Source organism: Ixodes scapularis, unplaced genomic scaffold, assembly GCF_016920785.2.
Source record: "Ixodes scapularis isolate PalLabHiFi unplaced genomic scaffold, ASM1692078v2 PGA_scaffold1__304_contigs__length_218370807, whole genome shotgun sequence".
In the NCBI taxonomy this organism is placed as follows: Eukaryota; Metazoa; Arthropoda; class Arachnida; order Ixodida; family Ixodidae; genus Ixodes; species Ixodes scapularis.
In genome coordinates, this window is record NW_024609846.1 from 89,101,425 (window position 1) to 89,123,683 (window position 22,259).

At 46.5% G+C, this 22,259-nt stretch overlaps 1 protein-coding gene across 1 annotated transcript; it reads left to right on the forward strand.

Moving 5' to 3' along the window:
• Positions 1–2,062: 2,062 nt before the first annotated feature.
• On the forward strand, positions 2,063–21,365 carry LOC120844568. Its single transcript, XM_040216409.1, has 12 exons — positions 2,063–2,107; positions 2,318–2,395; positions 2,594–2,671; positions 2,869–2,946; positions 3,350–3,533; positions 9,490–9,653; positions 9,797–9,917; positions 12,627–13,063; positions 14,953–15,066; positions 16,684–16,732; positions 20,792–21,030; positions 21,183–21,365. Exons 1-12 carry the CDS (start codon positions 2,063–2,065, stop codon positions 21,363–21,365), a joined length of 1,770 nt encoding a protein of 589 aa, XP_040072343.1.
• Positions 21,366–22,259: the final 894 nt, after the last annotated feature.

Genomic DNA, 22,259 nt, shown 5'->3' on the forward strand with positions numbered 1-22,259 from the left:
CATAACTGCGTGGATAACACCTGCACTACCCAGATTCAGGAAAACAGAAACGCCCCTATTGAGCTTCCCACGGCGAATAAGACCGACAGGAAGGTCCTTCAATTCTCCCGCTTCCAGCACAACCTCGAAAACACTGCGACATCTCGTGATCTTCGAACGTGTGCGCGCCGCTGAAGCCCAATGGGAGGCAACGAATGCGTGCTGGAGGCCTGAAACTTGAAGGAGACACCCTGCACTTCTGTCATCCTTTCAAAAAAAAGAAAGACGTTTGCAATCTTCTGTAATGCCGAATTAGAGCGCAGCTCTGGAGGAGGAGGGAAGGGGAGGGTATGCCCGTGTGACGTCATGAGAGTGACGTCACTTGTGACCCTCGTGACGTCACTCGTGTGTTTAAACTCCCGAAATCGCCGAGGAGAAGGAAGCTGTGGCTGGACCGAATCAAACGCGGCGCGAAGTGGAATCCCCTGGACTATACTTTCCTTTGCGAGGTGAGGCTTTTGCAGTGCCTCTGCAGCGTCCTTGCGCGCTTCCGCTGCACTGCAGAAAGATGACTGATCACCAGGTGCTCAAGATCTGACGGCGGTTTATTGCAAAATATTTTCAGGTGGTCAAAATTAAGCCCCAGTTTTGTTTTTCGATGGTGCGTGCCACATGGCACGTCTCCGGTGCCGGACGTTTGGCACGTATCCTAATCTTACTTGGATGGTAACCGCTCTGTTGATCGGGGTCGCTGCTAATGTCTTCTAATTTGTATAAATGTGACTACGGAATCATTGAAACGTGTTCCCAAAGCGCAGACCTACCTTCCTCTCGTATGCTGGAGCGGTTGCAGTCTTACTGCTGATGTCGCTCAAAAAGTTACTTACCGACTTAACTGCAGGCCCATTTCGACCCTTCCCAGTTCCAGACGAGATGTTATGATGGCTGGAGGAAGCTGAAAAGCACAGCTGTTCCCACCATTTTCTCTCAACCGAATGGCCAAGTAAGTGCGACGCGACGGAAGAAAACTAGCTCAGCCGTTATGTGTTGGTGGGATATATACATGAATGTGCGGTGATGCGTCCTGGAAACTTCATGCACGCTCTGCGACCATCTGCACAAGCGAAAACAAAATCATGAAGATGTCTATAAGTTCTGAAAATGTTATACAGTGCAACACCACACCTTAAACACATCTGTCATTATCCTTACAATAAACATAGTGTCTATATATGCATGTTAAAAAAAAAAAGAAATATTGATATCCGCACATCCCCAGCCTCAGGGCCATTTTGCATATTGATTGCTGAGTATGATGCATTTGTGCAAGAGTGCATGAGACATCATCAGTCAGTGTTCCAGCATGATGCAGCACCGACCATCATCTGGTGAACTTCGCTGATCCACTCCTGCTCCCTAGTGCAATGTAGGTGCAAACCTTAAGTTCCAGGAAAGAGGCACATATATGAGTCTCACTTGTGCTGCTGCATCCGTCGACAACTATCAGCTTCGGCTAACTGGGTATGTGCTATGACTCTTCGATCGAGGCAACACTGGGAGACTGAGAATGAATTTTGCCTTCAGCCGGTGGAGACTCACCTTCAGCTTCCTCTGTAGCTCAGGGTTAACATCACCGACACTGATACTGCAGGCAGCCAGCACTTTGCAGCAGCACCCTGCCAGCACCCCTGACCAGAAGAGGGCCTCTGCCCTTTTTGTACGCGTTCCAGTTTTTGCGAAGTTTGGTGTGAACCCTGGCACTAACTAGTTTTTAAACCTTGTGCGAAGGAGCCTGCTGCCGGGGGTCGTGCGGTTCTGGTGCAAGCTGTCCAAGAGCCCGTGCCCTCAACAAGTGGAGCCTTCTTCGTAAGCATCTTCGAGCTCCCTCCGTAGCTCAAGGTTAACGTTACCGACCCTGGTACTGCAGGCAGCGGGCAGTTTGCAGCAGTATTCTGCCAGCGCCCCTAACCAGCAGAGGGCCTCTGCCCGTTTGGTACGCGTCACAGTCCTTGCGCAGGTTGGTGTGAACTCTGGCACTAACCAGTTTCTAAACCTTGTGCGCAGGAGCCTGCCGCCGGAGGCCATGTGGTTCTGGTGCAAGCTGTCCAACAACCCGTGCACTCAACTGGTGGAGCCGTCTTCGTAAGCATCTTCGAGCTCCCTCCCTAGCTCAGGGTTAACGTTACCGAATCTGATACTCCAGGCAGCCGGCAGTTTCCAGCAGTATCCTGCTTGCGCCCCTGACCAGCAGAGGGCCTCTGCCCGTTTGGTACGCGTCAGTCCTTGCGCAGCTTGGTGTGAACTCTGGCACTAACCAGTTTTTAAACCTTGTGCGCAGGAGCCTGCTGCCGGAGGCCGTGCGGTTCTGGTGCAAGCTGTCCAACAGCCCGTGCACTCAACTGATGGAGCCTTCTTCGTAAGCATCTTCGAGCTCCCTCCATAGCTCAGGGTTAACGTTACCGAATCTGATACTGCAGGCAGCCGGCAGTTTGCAGCAGTATCCTGCCAGCGCCCCTGACCAGCAGAGGGCCTCTGCCCGTTTGGTACGCATCACAGTCCTTGCGTAGCTTGGTGTGAATTCTGGCACTAACCAGTTCTTAAACCTTGTCCGCAGGAGCCTGCTGCCAGAGGCCGTGCGGTTCTGGTGCAAGCTGTCCAACAGCCCGTGCCCTCAACTGGTGCAGCTTTCTTCGTAAGCATCTTCGAGTTCCCTCCATAGCTCAGGGTTAACGTTACCGACCCTGATACTGCAATCAGCCGGCAGTTTGCAGCAGTATCCTGCCAGCACCCCCACCAGCAGAGGGCCTCTGCCCGTTTGGTACGCATCACAGTCCTTGCGTAGCTTGGTGTGAATTCTGGCAATAACCAGTTTTTAAACCTTGTCCGCAGGAGCCTGCTGCCGGAGGCCATGCGGTTCTGGTGCAAGCTGTCCAACAGCCCGTGCCCTCGACTAGTGGAGCCTTCTTCGTAAGCATCTTCGAGCTCCCTCCGTAGCTCAGGGTTAACGTTACCGACCCTGATACTGCAGGCAGCCGGCAGTTTGCAGCAGTATCCTGCCAGCGCCCCTGACCAGCAGAGGGCCTCTGCCCGTTTGGTACGCATCACAGTCCTTGCACAGTTTGGTGTGAATTCTGGCTCTAACCAGTTTTTAAACCTTGTCCGCAGGAACCTGCTGCCGGGGGCTGTGGGACCCTCCAGCCAGTGTTTTCATCGACACTTCAATCTGGCCTGACAGACGATGTGTTTGAGCAGATGACCCAAACCATCAGGCGCCTTGAAAATGAAAATCGTCGCTTATCGAGGCAGGCTGCCATCCAGAAGACTAAGGAAGAGACATTCCATGCGCATCTTCAAAAACTCTTTTCTGCAGACCACTTATCTGCCTTGTCAAGGAGTAGCAACAGGGGGTCGAAACAGGGGGTCGAAGTGGTCAAATGCAACGGTTAAGTCGTCATTGCAGATACGGTTTGCTTGTGGCAGCACCGGTTATGACCTGCTACTGGACAAGGGGTTTCCGTTGCCATCGGCCAGAACACTGCGGCGGAGACTCGAGGGTAAGCTTGCTGTCGAACTACTTGGTTTCTTCAGAGCCCCATGTAATCAGTTAGTGAAATTGGTATTCTTGCTAGAAAATCAAGCAGTACTCTTATGTAGAAAATATTTTACTAAAGGGCTGTTCCAATTTTTTTTGCTTGGTTATGTTGATATGCAAGTTCTGTTAAAATCATAAAGGTGGTCTGTTTTAATTTTAAAATAGCTAAAAACACAGTCGGATATTGAGGATTGATTGTGGTTTCCTCTTTGCTGTGTCGGAAGTAGTTTTCTCTATTATTATCTCTTCAAATCAAAGTGGTCATTTATTTCCATGTTAACATGTTGCGTGTGTGAGCTGCTGCATTTAAAAGTTAAGATAAAGTTCACAAGCTTAAATTGTTACATGTTTATTTTGGGTTTACAAAGTAAATTCAAACCTTCGGATGTTGGGAAATCCTGCTAGCCATGGTAATAAAATAAAATAATAAGATTACAAAGAAAAACATGGGGATTTTGGCAGGTCTACTTCACTGGTCAGTGCTGATATTTGGACGAGTTGGTGCTGAATTTGAGAAGAACACAATGGTGTCCAGTTCTCCTTTTGTCCTTGTCTTTGGCCACTATCATATATGTATTAGCATTTCACATATTGTGATTTGTGAAAAGTATCGTGCTGTGCATGCCAAAAGTATATTAGCTACAGTACTTCATTTCAGCTTAAGTCCAGATGCAGCCGACACTACGAGCTAATGGGATCAATGAAGCAGTGTCAGAAGCACAGGCTACTGGGCCTTGTCTCTTTATGCTTGTTTCAGCGATCATACAGCACAAGCAGAAACATTATACACACCATGATGGCACCCTTTTTGACTCTGTCTGATTGGTACCATCAGCTCGTAGCATCAGCTCCGTCTGGGTAAACTGAAATGAAGTATTGCAGTGAAATTACCAGACTCAAATGGGGAAAAATAATGCTTTCCTTGCTGTAAAACTAGAAAATTTGTTTACTTATGATTAATTAGACCTTTTGGTGAATAACTTTTGTTATCAGTATAGCATTTTCTTGAAACTGGCTTACTTGGGCTTGACTTAAATGCTGAAAAATTAATGATAAAAGATAGACTTTTAACTCATATTTATTTAGAAATCCTCAGACGTTCCTGTCTTCCCTTTACGTTTTTTTTTTTATGCAAGATAATTTTTTTTTAGTAGAATGTCTTAGGATGTTCTTTGCCAGAAACTAGACCCTCAACACACCACAGGCGAAATGGAATAGACCAATTTTAAATAGATAACAGAACTTGGTCTCGTAATGTATGACAATGCAAAAATGTCCAAGTCCTAACCCTTAACAGTTTAAATAAGCTAAAACGTAAAATGCTTGAGCTATCTATAGTCATTTTAATGAGAAACTACTGAGTAAGGAGTTGAGGCAAACACTTTGACTTTGCTTGTAGTCACGTTTATCAAATTAAATGCCTCGGTGGCCCAGTGCAGAAAGCTTTGTTGAGCTTGTTAACATGTACCATTCACAAACCCACATTTGCCAAGTAAATTATAGTATCATACCAGATGAGGATGAGTTGTTTGAAATATGTATATCATCTGCCCTGCCCATGAATGTCCTGAAAATAAGTGTAGGTCTTCTGATTTTGACAACGGAAGGCAATTAGAAAAATATATATTTCCTTGCACTGGTTTTTCGTCACAGTCGACTCCCATTAATTAAAACTCCAGGAAGTCACAAAATTGAGTTTGAATTATCAGAAATTCATCTAAATATGATATGAGGCAAAGTAGTGACTTGCTATAGGAATAACTACACACACCAAGCAGATTCTTTATACTTGCCTCTACACAGGCTTATTTATAAGCAAGCACACACAAAAAACATTGGTGAAGTTCAAAGCGAATAGAAGTGGTTTTGGCCGAATATTTTCGAATCGAATATCGAATAGTTTTTCCAAGCCTTCTACTACTGTTGAACCATGCTTAAACAAAACTTCAGCTGATCTCATGATAGTTGTTCCAAACCTTCCACTTGTCCACTTTTAGGAAGAGTTAGTTTTAATATAACTATATCTATGAACCGTGGCCTCAGAAACTCCAACGCCTAGGTACATTGGGGTGGCATATAAATGACAGATTTGACATAAATTGAAACCTAAAGAGATGTCCGGTTATCCTAATGGAGGGAATATATAAATCTGCTTGCTATATGCAAACATTCTTTCCTTATAGAAAACTTAAAAAAACAAGCATGAATAATGAAAGCAGGTTGTCAGGACAGTTCTGCTTGCATAATCTCAGTGGTTTCGTCCCATTGACTGTGCTTCTCACCAAGCACCCGCGTACTGCAGAAAAGCAATGACTGCGAGCTTCGCGGTTATTGCTATTGCGCAGTTCACAGGTGCTCGGTGAGAAGTGCACTCGACGGGGCTAACCCGCCGTGATAAACAAATTGTATGAATCAAGGGGGGCACTGCCCAAGAGGGTCGGCTTTTGAACCTTTGGCTGAATATGAATGAAATTTCCAGTATATACTGGCAGTTGCGAGGCAGAATGCAGTGCAGTCTCATCTGTAATACATAAATTGTGAACAAAAATATAGTTGTTTTTATCAGGAACACACTTACTTCGTTTATTAAAACTATCATTAGAAAACTAATATAATATCCAACATTTTTTTCACTAGATCTGCAGCAGAATGCCGGGAAAGAGCAACTGTGAAAACAAAAATTTCTAAAAGTAATTTATTTTATGCTAACGTTGCAGTGACAAATCAGATAAACTTTTTGCCTTTTATGTTGTCGACAAAATCTTAACGTCTTTCATAAAATACGTCCAGAAAGTAAAAAACAAATCCACAGTTGCATTGCCCTGAAAATTTTGGTTAGGAAAAACAATGATTGAGTATTGCCTTTTGTCACATTAACAAACAATAGTTTTCCTAAAGTGAAATTTATGGCAAAAAGTGGAATGGAGAAAAATGTGTTCAAAGTGCTCCAACCTCTACCTTTTCTTTAGCATCGGTGGACCGAAAATAATTTATAAAAAAATTAGCTATGCAGTGTAAACTAATGAAACTTTCTGGGAATAGTACTCTCTAGATTAGGGGTGGCTAACCTGCCCCTGATCGCGAGCCGCATGCGACTCTTCGTGTGTTAAAGTGCGGCTCGCGGTTCTTACCCCCCCCCCCCCCCCCTTACCTTGCCCCCGTCCCGGTCACACGACCACTTCCCCAAAAAGAGAAATGCAACGCATTGTAAATTGAAAAACAGGTTGTGGTTTGGTAGTCTTGTGCTACTACATACTACCTTACGTACAGTTGAACTACCTTTGACTCGGATAGATTGAAAGTAGTTTAAGTTTCGTTTACTGCTCTGGACACGTTTGCCCCCCCCCCCCCCCCCCTGGCGGACCTTAGTTTGCGGCTCTTAGGCCGGGTCAGCCTGGCCATCCCTGCTCTAGATGTTGGTGGATGTAAATATGGCATTTTTAAAAATCAGCTTTTTCTGCAGAAATTGTTGTTTTCTGGGTAGTATCCCCCTTAAACGAAAATGCTGTTTGAATTAAACAGCTTGAAATGCATTGAAAACCTAACGGGACAACCAAAAGTTTTCAATTAGTTTGAATTAACCGGAAGTATGAAATGTCCGAGTTTGATTTACCACGAGTCCACTTTACTTGAGATAATATCTGATGAAATAGTTTCTCACAGGCATCATGCACGTTAGTGAGTGGGTATTTTGATATGTGTGCTCATTTGCTTTTTTTCTACAATAATCTGGTGTCATTATAGGTTGTTCATGCAATAAAGAATATACTACTTTTTATTATTTGGCTCTTCCTACTTATTGCTGCATGCATTGCCAACTGGACACCTATACTTATTTGGGATTACACATTGCTCAAAAAATAACAGTGAAAACATTGTTAGTATCCCTAATCAATGCGCCGAGAAACTAATGGAGAGCAGGAAACTAGAGCACGCGGGAACATCAGAACGCCGAGCTCTGGTTGGAAGGCTTAGTGAAAGCCAAGTGCCAGGTGCCGGCGTTCTGACACATTCAACGCGTGCGGTGGAGACAAAGGCTGCTAGCTTCAAACCTACCCACTAATCATTCTAACTAGAGCTCGGCGCTGTGACGTCCTCTCTTGTCTCCTCCTCTCCCTCAGTTTCTCAGCGCACAGGCTCTTCTGCCTATTGTCTATGGTTTTAAAGATCTGCAATAATTTGCTACAAGAGTTGACATATTAAGATAAAACATTTTTTATCTGTTTATAACACTAATATAAGCAAGTATTAAATGTTTTTTTATTTAATATAGATGTACTTTTGATTGTACAGTCAGTAAAAAATATGGATGTAAAAAGGTGTGCCTAGGTTGTGCGGCACATATGTTTGCCTTTCTTTCGTTGCATGAGCATTTACTGAGAGAAGGTCACAAGGCAAGTAGAAAAACACTAATGTCACTGGTATCGATATTAATATGAAGTTTTGAGCAGTGATATACAGAAAAACATAGAAACAAAGGTCCGAACAGTCAATTCACCAGTGTTTTTAGAGCGCAGCTCTTATGGGCCCGTTCCCGGCTTGAGCGGCGTCGGCGTCGGCGTCGGCGTAGCCAAGGTCACCCCAAGGTCACGCGACCCCCCAAGGTCACGTGGCCCCCAAGGTCACCCCAAGGGCACGTGACCCCCAGAGGTCACGTGACTTTCCCCCAGGGTCACGTGACCCCCAAGGTCACGTGACTCCCCTTCCCGAGGTCACGTGACCACCCCCAGGGTCACGTGACCCCCCGCCGAGGTCACGTGACCTCCCTGATGACGTCATCGTCACTGATGACGTCACCGGCATCCGCATCGTCATCGTCATCATCACTGATGACGTCATCAGGACGTCACTGATGACCTCACCGGCATCCGCATCGTCATCGTCATCATCACGGATTACGTCATCAGTGACGTCACTCATGACCTCACCGGCGTCCGCATTGTCATCGTCATCATCACGGATGACGTCATCAGTGACGTCACTGAGGACATCATCGGCATCGTCACGTGACCCCCAAAGTCACGTGACACCCCCAGGTCACTTCACCCCCAGTACCCTTCCCTCCTCCTCCTCAAGAGCTGCGCTCTAATTCGGTGTTACAGGGAGTTGTAAACGGCTTTCACTTTTTTTTTACATTTTCACAAAAATAGTATTAGCCATACAGTTCTATGTGCTTGTAGTATTTACACAGATAAAGATGTTGCCTCACGGATATGCTGATTTATTTAGCATGGCATCTGTAGCTGGGTTTGCCATTAGTCACTCATTGTGCACCTCGTCTGTGCACTCTGGTCATGCGCTTCTCTGCAGCTTCGCTTCGTCAGTAGGGGCACATGCCGACGCTGGCCTCATTGCCAGGAGCATTAATTTGTAGCCTACGCGGGACATTACAGTGCTTTTAGTGTTATACCTAACACCAGAAATCATAGTTTTTAGGCTTGCATGCAGAAAACAATAATAGTACTCAAAATAACATGTTCACCCAATAACATGTCATATTAAACTAGTATGCACTTTAATTGATGAACAAATGCTTGGCTTTTCATTGAACCGTTGGGAAACCAAAAGTAAATTGCTAAATATTTTGACATTAAAATTTCTTCGTCTCTGATATCTACTTCCACAAGAAGTGTTCAGTGCCACATGCCTATGCCAAGCGGCACTATACACTGCTATAATGCGTCAGTAACTTGTTTATTATTTTCGATTTTAGCTCCAGCTTCGGTTATTGCCAAGTCATTATAAAGATTCTGCTCTATTTATGGTTCCAAACAAAGATTGTTCTTTAGCGATTCGCGTTTCTGGTGAACATTGTGGATTGCTGAAATGTGCATGAGAGGGGAACACTAGTTTATGACCCCAGGATTTTGGCATGGTTAAAGGTAATATTTTTAAGCTGCCAATTTCTTATATTCCAGGCATCCGTTTCGAGCCTGGGGTGTTGGAGGAAGTGTTCAAGCTTCTGGAAACAAAAGTGGCGCACCTGAAGCCTCAGGAGCGCAAATGCGTTCTCCTGCTCGATGAGATGGCCCTTGTTGAGAAGTTTGAGTACGACCCCAGTACCAGCTGCATCCGGGATTACGTTACAATGTCCGTGCCCCGAGCATTACCCTCACAGCCACCACCTGCCAGCCAGCCCAGTCTCAGAACAGTGTTCGGGCCTGGAGCGCCATTCTTCAAGCCACCATCTGGCACCCACCAAGCACCAGTTCTGGACCAGGTCAGACAGCAGTGCCCGTGCCTCAAGAACCACGCCCCGAGCCACCGTCTGCCACCTATGCTCTGGTGTTCATGATTGCTGGCATATCCTCCCGATGGAAGCAAGTCATCTGCTACCACTACACTGGTGAGTCATGCTTGCATGCCTTAATGAGTTGTGTTTAATTTTATACCGGGTGTTTCAGCGAGGGATGAGAAAAATTCCTAAAATTTCTGTATTATAGGTAAAAGGATCATTTTCTTGGGACCACATTACTCGTTGAGGCGGATGTCAGAAAATGTGCGACTCGTTAGTTCTAGGTGTACTGTATAACAGTGGTGGAACTGCTGCGCCAATTGTGCCAAACTGCTCCAGAACGTATAACCTGCTACGTGCTGCTTTAAAGGCTGCTTTCGTGCACAATTTGCGTCATGTCTGCACCGAAAGGGAGCTGTTCCCGAAAAGGAAACTGGAACTGTCTGGCACGTGGCATTGTTGGCGATGCCATTGAAAATGAACAATGTACAGTTTTATTATGCCTAAGTATTATGTTCTAAGAGTAGGGTTGCACAAATATTTTACTCTACTAATAGTAGTTTCAAATATTATGGTATTTGATATTTCCTTCCAAATAAACTGCGATATTCATACTGTTCGAAGCGTTGATTGCGGCGTTAGCCCCCTTGAGTGGCTTCTCCTCAAGCGCCGGTGCACTGCGGTGAAGCAATGCGGAGAGCAAGTCGTCTGCTTCTTGCGCAAGAATTGCGGGGACGTCAGAATGACACCGAGCTCTGATTGGCTTTGATTGAAAGGATAGTGGTTAGACCTCGGTGCTAGATGCCTTGAGGTCTGCCCACTATTTTTTTTTTTTCAATGAGCCAATAAGAGCTCGACGTTCTGACATCATCGCGACCCCTGTGCAATAGCAGACAAACTATCGCTCCGCATACCCGTGGAGTGGACGCAGCGATCTCGCAACTCGCTTCTCTGCAGCGTAGCTCCACGCTTAGGTGAAAAACACACCTTCAAACTAGTATAAAGCTTGTGCACACCTGGTGCAATAAACAAAAACACTAAAATTTGTGATTATTGATATTACATTGCAGTAAAATCTTCAAAATTTAACTGTGACTATTATGGAAGTGTATATATTAGGCAGCAATGTTCTAAAGACCTCCGTTCATTATTTTTGCTTGTTTTCTTTTCTTTTTGAATCAGAATCAAAAGAAAATACTTCATATAACAAAAATATTTATGAATCCCCTCATTTAGGTATGGCTGGGCTCCTTTATAGGTTTAATTTTATGTCAAATCTGTCGTTTACTTGCCATCCCAATGTAGGTACTGGACTTCCTGAGGCTGGTCTATAAATATAGCTAGATTAAATTTAACAGAGCTCATCATTGGGCTATTAGGAGCTTGGGAACAACCTTTGCGAGTTCAGCTGACTTCTCGTTTAAGCATGGTGTAACAGTAGTAAAAGGCAAGGAGAAAGGCGCAACAACTCTTTAATATTCAATAAAACAATATTCAGCCAAAACCACTATTCACTTCGAATTTGCTTCGACTGCAAAATTCATTATTTTCACATGCATAACGAAGAGTTATCGGTTTTTGTGCAAACGGTGCTCACATCGATTGCAATAAATAGCTAGCGCTACTCGTGATCGGCTACAGTAGCTGTGTGCTCCGCTTAGCTGCTTTGTGAACAGCAGCAGGTTGAATACCAGCAGGGCAGTGAACACAAAAGTGTCCGTTTGATGTCGCACTTTCAACAATTACGTCACCTTGATACAAACCCTCTACAAAGCAGCCAAAAACATTGGTACTCCTAATAGGTTAATGGAGACATCTACAAAATTGCAGGTATATAGTTATTCAATAAATAAATAAATAAATAAATATCTGTACAGGCCAAGTCCCCTCCAGGTATAACACTTTAGTCTCCCAACACTCCAACAATTGCAATTTTTTTTTTCACGGGCTAACTCTCGAAGAAATTGTATAAAATTTTCTGACATGAAAGCTTAAAATTGTCTGCTCAAAAAGTGGGAATCTCTACTCCAAAACCCGTTTTTCCCTGCTACAAGAGTTGCTCCAAATCACTGCTTGTCAGTTCCACCACTGGTATAACCAAGGGCTTTCGCTAATCCTTTTTTAGGTGTGTTTGTGGATCGCCTTTAAAAAGCCTCTGTCAATAAGGAGACAAAAATGCATGTATTTACCCAGTTTATTCCAAAGCTAACTGTCCACGATGCGAACTGCAGGGGTCCTAGACTGGACGGTAAAATGATGGGACCGTAACATTGCCGACCGCCACAATTGGCCAGCGCCGTGTGTTACATCAGTGATGCTCCCGAGATCGGCGGGTGGTGATGTTCCAGTCCCTTGGTCCTGCCATCCAGCTTAGGGCCTCAGGTGCCTATAATAATGAGACATAATTGTATGAGGATGGATCGGTCCCCAAAGAGTTTGTCTATAGGGTGCGGTGCCCATATTAATGAGACATAGGTGGACATAAGTGTTTGCATTTTCAAGAAACGATTGATCTAATAGGGGTTAACGGTTTGGTCTAAGCACAAGAAAGCATTGAGTTGTCACAACTATAGTCACTGACAGCTTGAGAAGTTCAGGGCGAGTCTCGAGCACCCGAGTATAGCTCTGCAGCTTAGTGCAGCCTTAGCCGATAGGCACGCCCAAGAATGAATCACAAACATAATAGTCCACACCCAGCATTTGTTACGTTCTCAGTAGCTATAGCTTGGAGTAACTGTAATTTTTATTTGCCTCACAAACTTTCTCTGAGTGATTCTGCCTTTTGAGATATTTCAGTTTTCGTTCATGCTTTTGTTGCAGGCAACTCCTTCTGTGGAAAAGAAGCTGCCACCCAAGTCAAGATACTCATCAAGCGGTGCAACAATGTTGGCTTGCAGGTTGTGGCTGTCACGAGCGACATGAGTAGTGGTAACCGCGTAATGTTGCAGCACTTCGACATCTACTCTGGCAGGTACAGCAGAACAACAAACAAGATCCCCCACCCACAAAAACCTGGGGAGCAAATTGTTTTTTTAGCTGATGTTCCCCACTTGATCAAGAACTTGAACGGGCACCTTGTGCGTGGGCAGACGATAGTCCTGCCAACAGACGTTGTGACCGCCAACAACCTCACGTGCCCCACTGTGTCCCTTGACCCCATTCGCCAGCTGGTGGAGTTCCAGAAGGACCTGACATTCAAGCTGGCCCCTAAACTTCGCCCTGAGCTTCTGGACCCAAATCATTTTGAGAAAATGAAGGTGAGAATTTACAGCAAATAACAGGTTTGCTTTTCTATTCTATAGGGGAACGAACACTTTGTTATGCTATGTTTGTGCTTTTACCAGAACGCATGGAGACCAATCCTGAAAACTTATGGAAGGAGACGGCAAATGACGAAGCAGAGATAATGTTTGGAATAAAAAAAATACGATCCACATAGATCTCAATTTTGCGTTCCGACGTTATTGGTGCCTCCTCATTCCTGGGCCTCTTCCGTAAATTGCAATGATTGGCTCTTCTTGAGCATTGCAGATAAAAACACGCGCAGAAATTGTTCGGAAATAGGTCGACCTATTTTTGAATAAATACGTTAAGTTACTGCACATTTGCGTGATAAGGTTAAATGTGGTCAGTAAGAATACTATCTTCAGTATAAATTTCACGATTGGTTAGGCTTGTCGTTTCAGCATGAGTACCTAAATGCATCAAACATTTCACATTATCGACAAAGTTGTACCATATTCAGTTTTAGTGGCACCATCTGCCCGAGGTGAAAAAAAAAACTATTCCTCCCTTGAGCCTCACCTCGTTGTGCCACTAAGCCAGTCGAACTTCCTTACGGGGAAGCAAGCTCTTCTCTCTCTCTTTCTCTCTCACCCCCCCCCCCTCGCTTATCTTTGCCCCTCCCCACATCACTTCGAAAAACCTTAAAAGTCGCCATTTTAAATGCTAGTGAGGTCATGTGCACTGGAGGCTCTGAAAGAGAATCCAACCAGATCCTTTCTATCCCCATTCTGCCTCACTGTGCACGTGACTCGGAAGACAGTGTACAAGGTGAGAGTGGTTTGGAGGTGTCCAAAACGTCAATTGTTTGACATTTTTTTTACCTTACATGGCGGAAATTTTTTTTTGTTCTTTAATTTAGACGCGACAAGGAGCAACTGCCACAATCATTTGACTGAAGTCCGAACATTGTTGCATGGCCCCTTTAATAATAGAAGACTGTGACTGCTGTAGCATAGAGCTTTCTTGCAAGATAGGGCATGTTGGAAAACAGCTGGGGCACCACCCCCCAAATGCCTTCAATAAATTTAACGAGTGCTTCTTAAATTGAAGTTGATATTTTCAGCACCTGTAGACTATCTAGGTGATAGTAAAGTCTGCTTTACTACTGTGCAGACAAAGTGCAGGTATTTATCAAAGAAAAGCACCGGTAAAGAAAAAATATTTCCAAAATATTTGTCACATTGAGATGCCTCCCTCTATGTTCCATCTATAGTTTTAGGGTAGATAAGACCCTAATAGATCACAATACATTTTGTTATGTCAAAACAACCAATGTAGCATGATCGTTTGTGAAATTGTTACTTGCCACAGCAGTTTATAGGAAGTGAGTGGTCAGTACCTGTAAAAACTGGTGTCTGCTGTTTGCGGCAGGTGCATTTTTTTATCTATTTGTATTTTTTCTATGTTTTTGCTTTAAGCAAAGCAACAGGAATTACCATATGGATGATTAAGTCTGCTGCTGCAATCAAAAAATGTTCACTGTCTGTTTCACTCCCGCTAGACAAGAGGAAATTGGCTCCATGCTTCTTTGACAATAGATGTTTGTCATAATTTAGGAATTGTTATAACTTCCTAACTGAGCTTAAAATTGCAACCACGAAATGTGTTTTAGAACCTAAGACAAAATTTCACCAGGAAAAACTGTATGCAGAAAAATTACAATCATCTAAGAAAAGAATAATAAGAGGCCTAAGAAAAGCAATCCAGTGGGCAACCTAAATGGAAGTTCAGTTAGTCTTCACATAGTACTTCTGCTGAGGAGGAGGTTACAACCTTTTTAGTTTTTCATAGCCTCAGTTGATTTCACAAAACGTTTTATGCACATGAGAAACTAAAGAAAAATTCATTCTGTTGTTTGTAGGTCAGCGCTGCCCTGCAGGTCCTGAGCCACTCCACGGCCACTGCGCTTCGTTTCCTGGTGGAGAACCACGGCTGGAGCCAGGACTTCCTCACCACAGCCTGGTTTTTCGAGCAGGTGAACAAATGGTTCGACCTCATGAGCAGCAGGCACCCAGTCCTTGCTATCAGCAAGCAAAACCTGGCGAGCTACAGAAGCGCAATCGAGTTTCTGACCAAGTTTCAGCAGCTTTTTCGCCAGCTGAAAATTGGGGATGGGGCATACAAGCCCGTACAGGCAGGGGTAGTGCTCTCAACGAAGTCAGTTCTAGACCTGCAGGAGATGCTCATCGAGAAGCACTCATTTTCTTTTGTTTTGACATCCCGGTTCACGCAGGACTGCCTGGAAAACTTGTTTTCGGTAGTGCGACAGGGCAATCCAATACCAACTCCCTTGGAGTTTAAGATGGCCCCAAAGTTGATAGCCCTGTCGCTGTACCTCAAGGCGTCCAACGCAGGCTCGTACGAACTGGACGACGCCTCGTTTTACCTGACTGACCTGGCAGACCTCACTGCAGTGCCAACTGCATGTAGTGATGTTTTGCCTGAGGAAATTGAGCTACAGATGTCTGATCCCGAGAACAATAGCTTTGTCTATTACTGTGGGTACATTGTGCACACAGTGATCAAGAACAATGTGACGTGCGACATCTGTGCTGCAGCAGTTCAGGTGACCACAACGCCTGCACATAGCCTCCTTAGGCTCGAGAACTATGCCCCCATTGCGCTGACATGCCCCTCTGAGGCTGCAAGCACACTGTTTGCAAAGTGCGAAAGCGTGTTTCGCAGTATCATGCACAACTTAGTAGGTGCACAAGGTATCCTGGACAGCTTGTCAGCAAGGACGGCCGCAGAGTGCCAGTGTGTTCGGCTGCCCGAGTGCCATGACATCAAAACTAAACTGATCAGGCGCTTCTGCCATGCACGGCTGCAACTTTTCCTTCGTGAAAAAACTCGCAAGGCTGCAGCTAAGGCAACTGAGAACAGAGAGTTTGGCAGCAAGTCAATGGCAGCACCTCGCAGGAGGAATTAGTGTTTTAGTGTCTCAGTGACATCAGTAGCCATTTCCTCCCTGTTGTCATTCATATCTTCTTTGCTTTTTTTCTTGTGTTTGGGAAGGCGCTCATTCTAGCATTTTTCCTGTATTGAAATTGTTTTTATTATTTCGTGCCTGCTAAGCATGTTTGCAGCTCACACTGATTTTTTTACGTTCTGCATGTAAGCCTATGTGCAACTTCTTCTCTAATGCGAGATTGTCCTTTTACCCTGCTGTTATCATATTTGCTTCCTTGCTGGACACTTCCTTCAATCTGTGCACTGTTTCTGTGTGTGCCTTTTGTTTCTATTTATTGTGGACATTTTAGCCACCCTTTGTTTCTTGTGCCTGTGCATGTAAGCTTATGCCAAGACTGCCTTCTTATGTGCACGAGCTTGTTTCTTCCCCTTGTGTTCTTCTGTTTGCTTTTCCTTTCAGCACATCTTGAGTTCTGTACACTCCTTCTGTGTTTACGTTTTCTTTTTTTTTTTTGTTCCTGGCTAGTGATGCTTCCGGTCATTTTTTGTTTTGTTTCTTTCTCGCATGTAAGCTTTCAACATGCAAAACTTCTACGCTTCTGCGAGCCTGTCCTTTTGCTGCCAGTCCTTTCTGTTTAGCTGTTGACTTAATTTAACCCTCCAGTTTTGGTGTTTGTTTCAGAGGTACGAGATGCGCCTCTCCTCCAATGGTCATCGCTCGAGGCTTTTAGGTTTGTCTCTTGTTCCTTTCATTGTACAGTATAACCTCGTTACAACTTATCTGGCAACAGCAGACACTTGGTTATAACATACCGACTTTGTTTGTCCTTCCTGCCTATGTCATTGAGCCAACTTGGCTTATTACAGTTTTTGTTATAACACGCATTCGGATATAACGGACCCTTCAACAGCAGTCAATATTTCGGACATTTCGCAGCTTTGGTTTAGTAGTGGTGGCATCTATTTTGTGAATTTTAGTCATTGTGCTCTGCGTCTTGTGAGCGTATTATGACCCATAGCGCACGATGATGATGATCACCAATATAGCTCAATGTAAAGTTACTACCTCTCAAAGGTCAGAAGTGTCCAGGAGCCAGTTGTTTTCTAATATTCATTCCCATTTAGTCAGTCTTAGTGGTTAGAACAGACTCCAGTCATAATCCACCTCAAAGTCTGTAGTAACAGTATCTGGATTCTGCATACTCCTTTTGCATTAACTTTAGCTTTACTGTACCAGCGTTTATTATCAGCATGTACCAGCTCACCAAGGGAAACATTTAAATCTGGCTTGTTGTATTGTGATGTGCAAGGCGGTGATGCATGCTTGGAGAGGCATACACACTCGAGGCGTCTTACTTTCTTGCAGGTGTTAAACTTATTGTTTCTTGCGGTGTGTTGAGTTTTCGTGGGTTTATGCCAGCTGCTGCACCATTGGCATTTGATATTGCAATGTGTTCCCCTTGATATTGCAATGCCCTTGATATTGCAATGTGTTCTGGACCTGTGGGTCCCTTCACTTGCTGTTCGCTTTAGAGTATGCTTTTCTGAACTCCTCAATTTTCCTGGACTTTTTCTTACTGCTTAACTGCTCCATCTGTTGGTGCTTAATTGTCTCTGAGGGACGGACTACAGCCATCGTGCTTTGAAAAGCGAGCTTAGCGTTGAGGTGGAGTTTCTCGCTCCGCTTTCTGTCTAGAAGGTGCACAATGAAATGATCGCAGCAGGTGAGCTCCTCGCGAAGTGGTGTGTAGTCTCAGGAATCTGCCAGTCTGTGTAAGGCCGTAATAAAAGCCTTTGCTGTCTCATTTGGTTCTTGCTTTCTTATGTTGAGTTTCACTTTCCAAGACGACATCTACGCTCCAAATAAAGTGGGCATTGAACTTCCTTCTCACTATGTAGTAGTCGTTGAATTCTACTTCTGACAGGTTGAGTGACGTGAGAACATCTTTCGCTTCTTTACCCACGGCGTACAGGAATGTCTTTACCTTCGTCAAAGCATTTTGGAAATCGTGTCTAGAGGTGATCTGGTAGCATTCCCACCGGGTAATCCATCGCTTCCAGTCGTTTGGCTTCCAAAAATCCAACTTTGTAGTTTGACAGCGAATGGGTTGAAAAAGGAAGGCTCGCTGCTGGCCTGGGAGGCTGAAGGGCCGGAGCCGTCGCTGATCCCATTCAAAGAGCAGGCCTAGTGGAAGGTTCTGTTTTTTTTTTATGAGGTTTCTTTGAACTGGAGTACTTTCGTCTTAGCCTCGGAGATGATAGAATCCTGTTGCAGAGCACAGCAGCTGCCTCATGTCGCATTATCAAGAGGTGTGTGAAAAAGACTTGAAGCCTAGAGGAACTTGAAAGACTTGTCTTTATGGCACTCATGCTCTGAAATTTTTTTTGTCTTCCTTTACATACATGTTCCCAATCGCATGCTTCTTTGTACAACAGATCCCAACCTCATCGCCAGTGTTGCATCCGTGGGTTCAAAGAACTTAATATGTTACTATGACATGACTTTGTCATTACATCAGTTATATGGTTTACAACTACTCAGCCAAGATACATCGTGGCAATTGAGATAAAACTTGAGGCAGCCATTTCACGGGAAATCCGCCGGAGGTAACTGTACCCAACAATGGCTGTTTTGTACGGATTGCTATGAAGAATAGCCACATTCATCCTGTTGGTCTTTATTTTCTCTGCATAATGAGATACCCTTGGAGACGGTTGTGGGATCTTGCTAGCTACCAACTAACACAGGTACCGTTAGAGTAACCAAAGGGTTGTCTCAACAGCGGCGATATCTCAGAGGAGACGTCAAACCTAGTAGCCCGCGGTCCCCACATCTCCGCGGCAATATAGACGAACGTTTAGGGCTAGATTACCGCGGGTCGGTTCGATTAATTACCTCCGTCGGTGCCAATGATCGACTACCTTGTCTCACTCTCTCGAATATAGCGGAAGAGAAGACACACGTACCAGAGTAAGGACAGAGTCCAAGAGCATTTATTGGAACACTCTTAAAATGAACTACTATGTCCCCATCCAAAATGCCCCCCGCGCCGGCAAGGTAAGAAAAGGTCCTTACCTGGCCAGACGCGGGGTTCCGGAGAGCCAAGACCGGGGAAGCGTCGGAGAAGTCGCCGACGCACGTCCTATCTCTTTCGCGGTCACCCGGACGAGTCCCCTTTCCCGAAAGCGGGAAAACAAGAGGCGAAACCTCCTCGCCTGTCAGCAGTGATCCGCAACCGAGCGGGGGGACGGAAAGGGGTCCCCCCCGGGAGAGAGTGAGAGGAGAGCCCCCCAAGCCAGGCGGCCCTCCGCCTCACGAACAGGTCGGAGCTCACGGCGAAGAAGGCCGAGCGTTCCGACCCGCGGCCGTTATCGCAGCCATCGGGGAAGGGAGACCAGAGGAATCCCCACATCCCCCCCTCCTTAAAATGGTAGGTGGGTCTCAATAAAGATTAAAGGTGGCCCACCTGCTCTCATAAAATAATATATCTCTCTGCGCACCCCCAACAAATACACGCGACGCCCAGCGCGCGTCTTCACAGTGTCCGCCGTCAACAGCTGGCCTGCAGGACCGAAGACCCGGAAAGTTCAAGTCCCCAAGCACTTGACAGTCGCCGCCACAGCACGGCAGAGCATCACAGGCACCGCGCTGACGCCGCTGGACCCAGGTGTCACGGTACGAGCTGGCCTGCAGTGGGGGGCAGCCAGGCCGTCGTGAAGGCGGTAGCACCAAAAAAGACCGACGACCGCCGCCCACCGGCGGAGACCAGCTGGGGAAGTCCCAGACACGCTGCCCGGGGGGTTCGGCGCCATCTCGGCCGCAGTGGGCTGGTGAAGGGGGGGTGGACGACCTCGGAGCAGACCTGCGAAGTCGTTTTGCGCCAGCAGCCAACACGCCCAGAGCCGGCCGTAGACCTCCCGAAAGGGAAGAAAGGGCGCCGCCGCCTCCAAACGAGGGGACGCGCGCAACCGACGCTCGCCTGCCTCGGGCCACAAAGGCGGCAGACACGGGCAGGAGCAAACGACAAACAAAAACCACAAAGAAGGTGGCCAGTTTGTCAACGGTGACAGGAACATGCCAGAGTGACCCGATTCGACACCGGAAGAAGCCATAAAAAGGGGGCCCCTCCGTTCGAAACGCGTCCACATACCATGCAAACTAATTGAGTTCGCTTAATGTGGGCACCGGGGAGAGAGCTTCTAGGAAACATGCCGAGTTCTCAATCCATTGCGCAGGCAGCTAAGACAGAGGCTGCCTACAATACCCGGTTTTATAGTTACCGGAAGAGCCCGTTAACTATAAGTGGCCAAAAACAGATAACAGTCTGCAGCTGGCCCGTCTTCTGAAGTCGAGGTAAACGGATACGGGGACTTCGAAGGGGCGGATAGAAAGAAACCGCCATGCATGCGCGTCTGCGAGCGGGGAAGATGCAAGTTCCCGCGCAAAATAGCCGCCATCTTGCTCCCCACGGAGGAAGACAAAAGGGGCCGCAGCTCACACGTTCAAACCTGCCAGCTTCGCCAAATATTTGAGCTAGCCAGCTTACCGATGCTAGAAAAACATGTCTTGCACTCGATACGGCTTGATCAAGGACTCACAACGGTGTGGGCCCTTCTTTTGAGGCAAGGCCAGGTTTCAGAGCAACGTAACTGCTAAGAGTCTTAGAGTCGCTCTTCCACCTGGATCACGCGAGTCTGACAGATATCGCCAAAGGGCGCTCTGGCCACACGGCGCCTGGGTTTCCGAGCAACATAACCTCCGAAAGTCTTAGAGTCACTCGTACACCCAGATACTGTCACAGTGCGCCTCAGACCGCGTAGCACCACCACCATGAACACAAAACTAGTGTCGTTCTTGGAAAACAACAATAGGCTGCAGGAGTACGTTGGCATCAAGCAGAAACAAAACTTTCCCGAAGAAAAAACCCTCCGCGCCCACTGCAATACCAGCAGTGAATACAGCGCGCGCGTCAACAGTGTGAAACTGCTTCTCGACACCGACGGTTACGCGGCCCGGCTCCCGGAGCCCGTCAGTAGCAGTACCAGCTACTTATCGACGTTATTGGCAGGCGCACCGTCCGACTCTAACTGAGTGTCCGCGACAACTCAGAGTCAAAGAAAACGCTAATATTTACATTCCCAGACTGCACTGCTGATCCTTCGCTACTCTTTTCTGCCAAGCCTCACTCGCCGCCGGACATGAAAGTCCGAATGGTTCTCAAAAACATCATCAAAACTTCTATATACATTTTCCCTTCAGGACAAGTTGTTGGTGGCGCGCAAGGAACCCAAATACACACAGGTGAAGGGTTCGCCTCAAGCATGGAGAACAAAGGGCCTCCCGCAACAACGAATGTTGCTTGACGCACGCCAATTCAAAACAGGAACACGCGTACGAATCACACTGCGCTCGCTCAAAGGAGTGGCACTGCGGGTTGCCGACTCGGCATTAATCGCTCAACCATAAGTGGCGAGATCAAGACGCTCGTAGTACGGGGCGATCAAAGGCAAGGAATTGCTGGCAAAGGCCGGACAAAAGGGACGGAGGCCAGGAGCCACGACCACGATAAAGGAAGTCGTGGCCCCACGTTGGGCGCCATTTTATGTGGGATCTTGCTAGCTACCAACTAACACAGGTACCGTTAGAGTAACCAAAGGGTTGTCTCAACAGCGGCGATATCTCAGAGGAGACGTCAAACCTAGTAGCCCGCGGTCCCCACATCTCCGCGGCAATATAGACGAACGTTTAGGGCTAGATTACCGCGGGTCGGTTCGATTAATTACCTCCGTCGGTGCCAATGATCGACTACCTTGTCTCACTCTCTCGAATATAGCGGAAGAGAAGACACACGTACCAGAGTAAGGACAGAGTCCAAGAGCATTTATTGGAACACTCTTAAAATGAACTACTATGTCCCCATCCAAAATGCCCCCCGCGCCGGCAAGGTAAGAAAAGGTCCTTACCTGGCCAGACGCGGGGTTCCGGAGAGCCAAGACCGGGGAAGCGTCGGAGAAGTCGCCGACGCACGTCCTATCTCTTTCGCGGTCACCCGGACGAGTCCCCTTTCCCGAAAGCGGGAAAACAAGAGGCGAAACCTCCTCGCCTGTCAGCAGTGATCCGCAACCGAGCGGGGGGACGGAAAGGGGTCCCCCCCGGGAGAGAGTGAGAGGAGAGCCCCCCAAGCCAGGCGGCCCTCCGCCTCACGAACAGGTCGGAGCTCACGGCGAAGAAGGCCGAGCGTTCCGACCCGCGGCCGT

Excerpts from the sequence above, each read along its gene's own strand:
- LOC120844568 (XM_040216409.1), top strand. The coding sequence starts at position 2,063 with ATGTGGTTCTGGTGCAAGCTGTCCAACAACCCGTGCACTCAACTG. Across the intron at positions 9,654-9,796 it reads CCAGCTGCATCCGGGATTAC|ACAGCAGTGCCCGTGCCTCA; the intron begins GTTACAATGTCC and ends GGACCAGGTCAG. Across the intron at positions 15,067-16,683 it reads CAGCCTGGTTTTTCGAGCAG|AGGTACGAGATGCGCCTCTC; the intron begins GTGAACAAATGG and ends TGTTTGTTTCAG.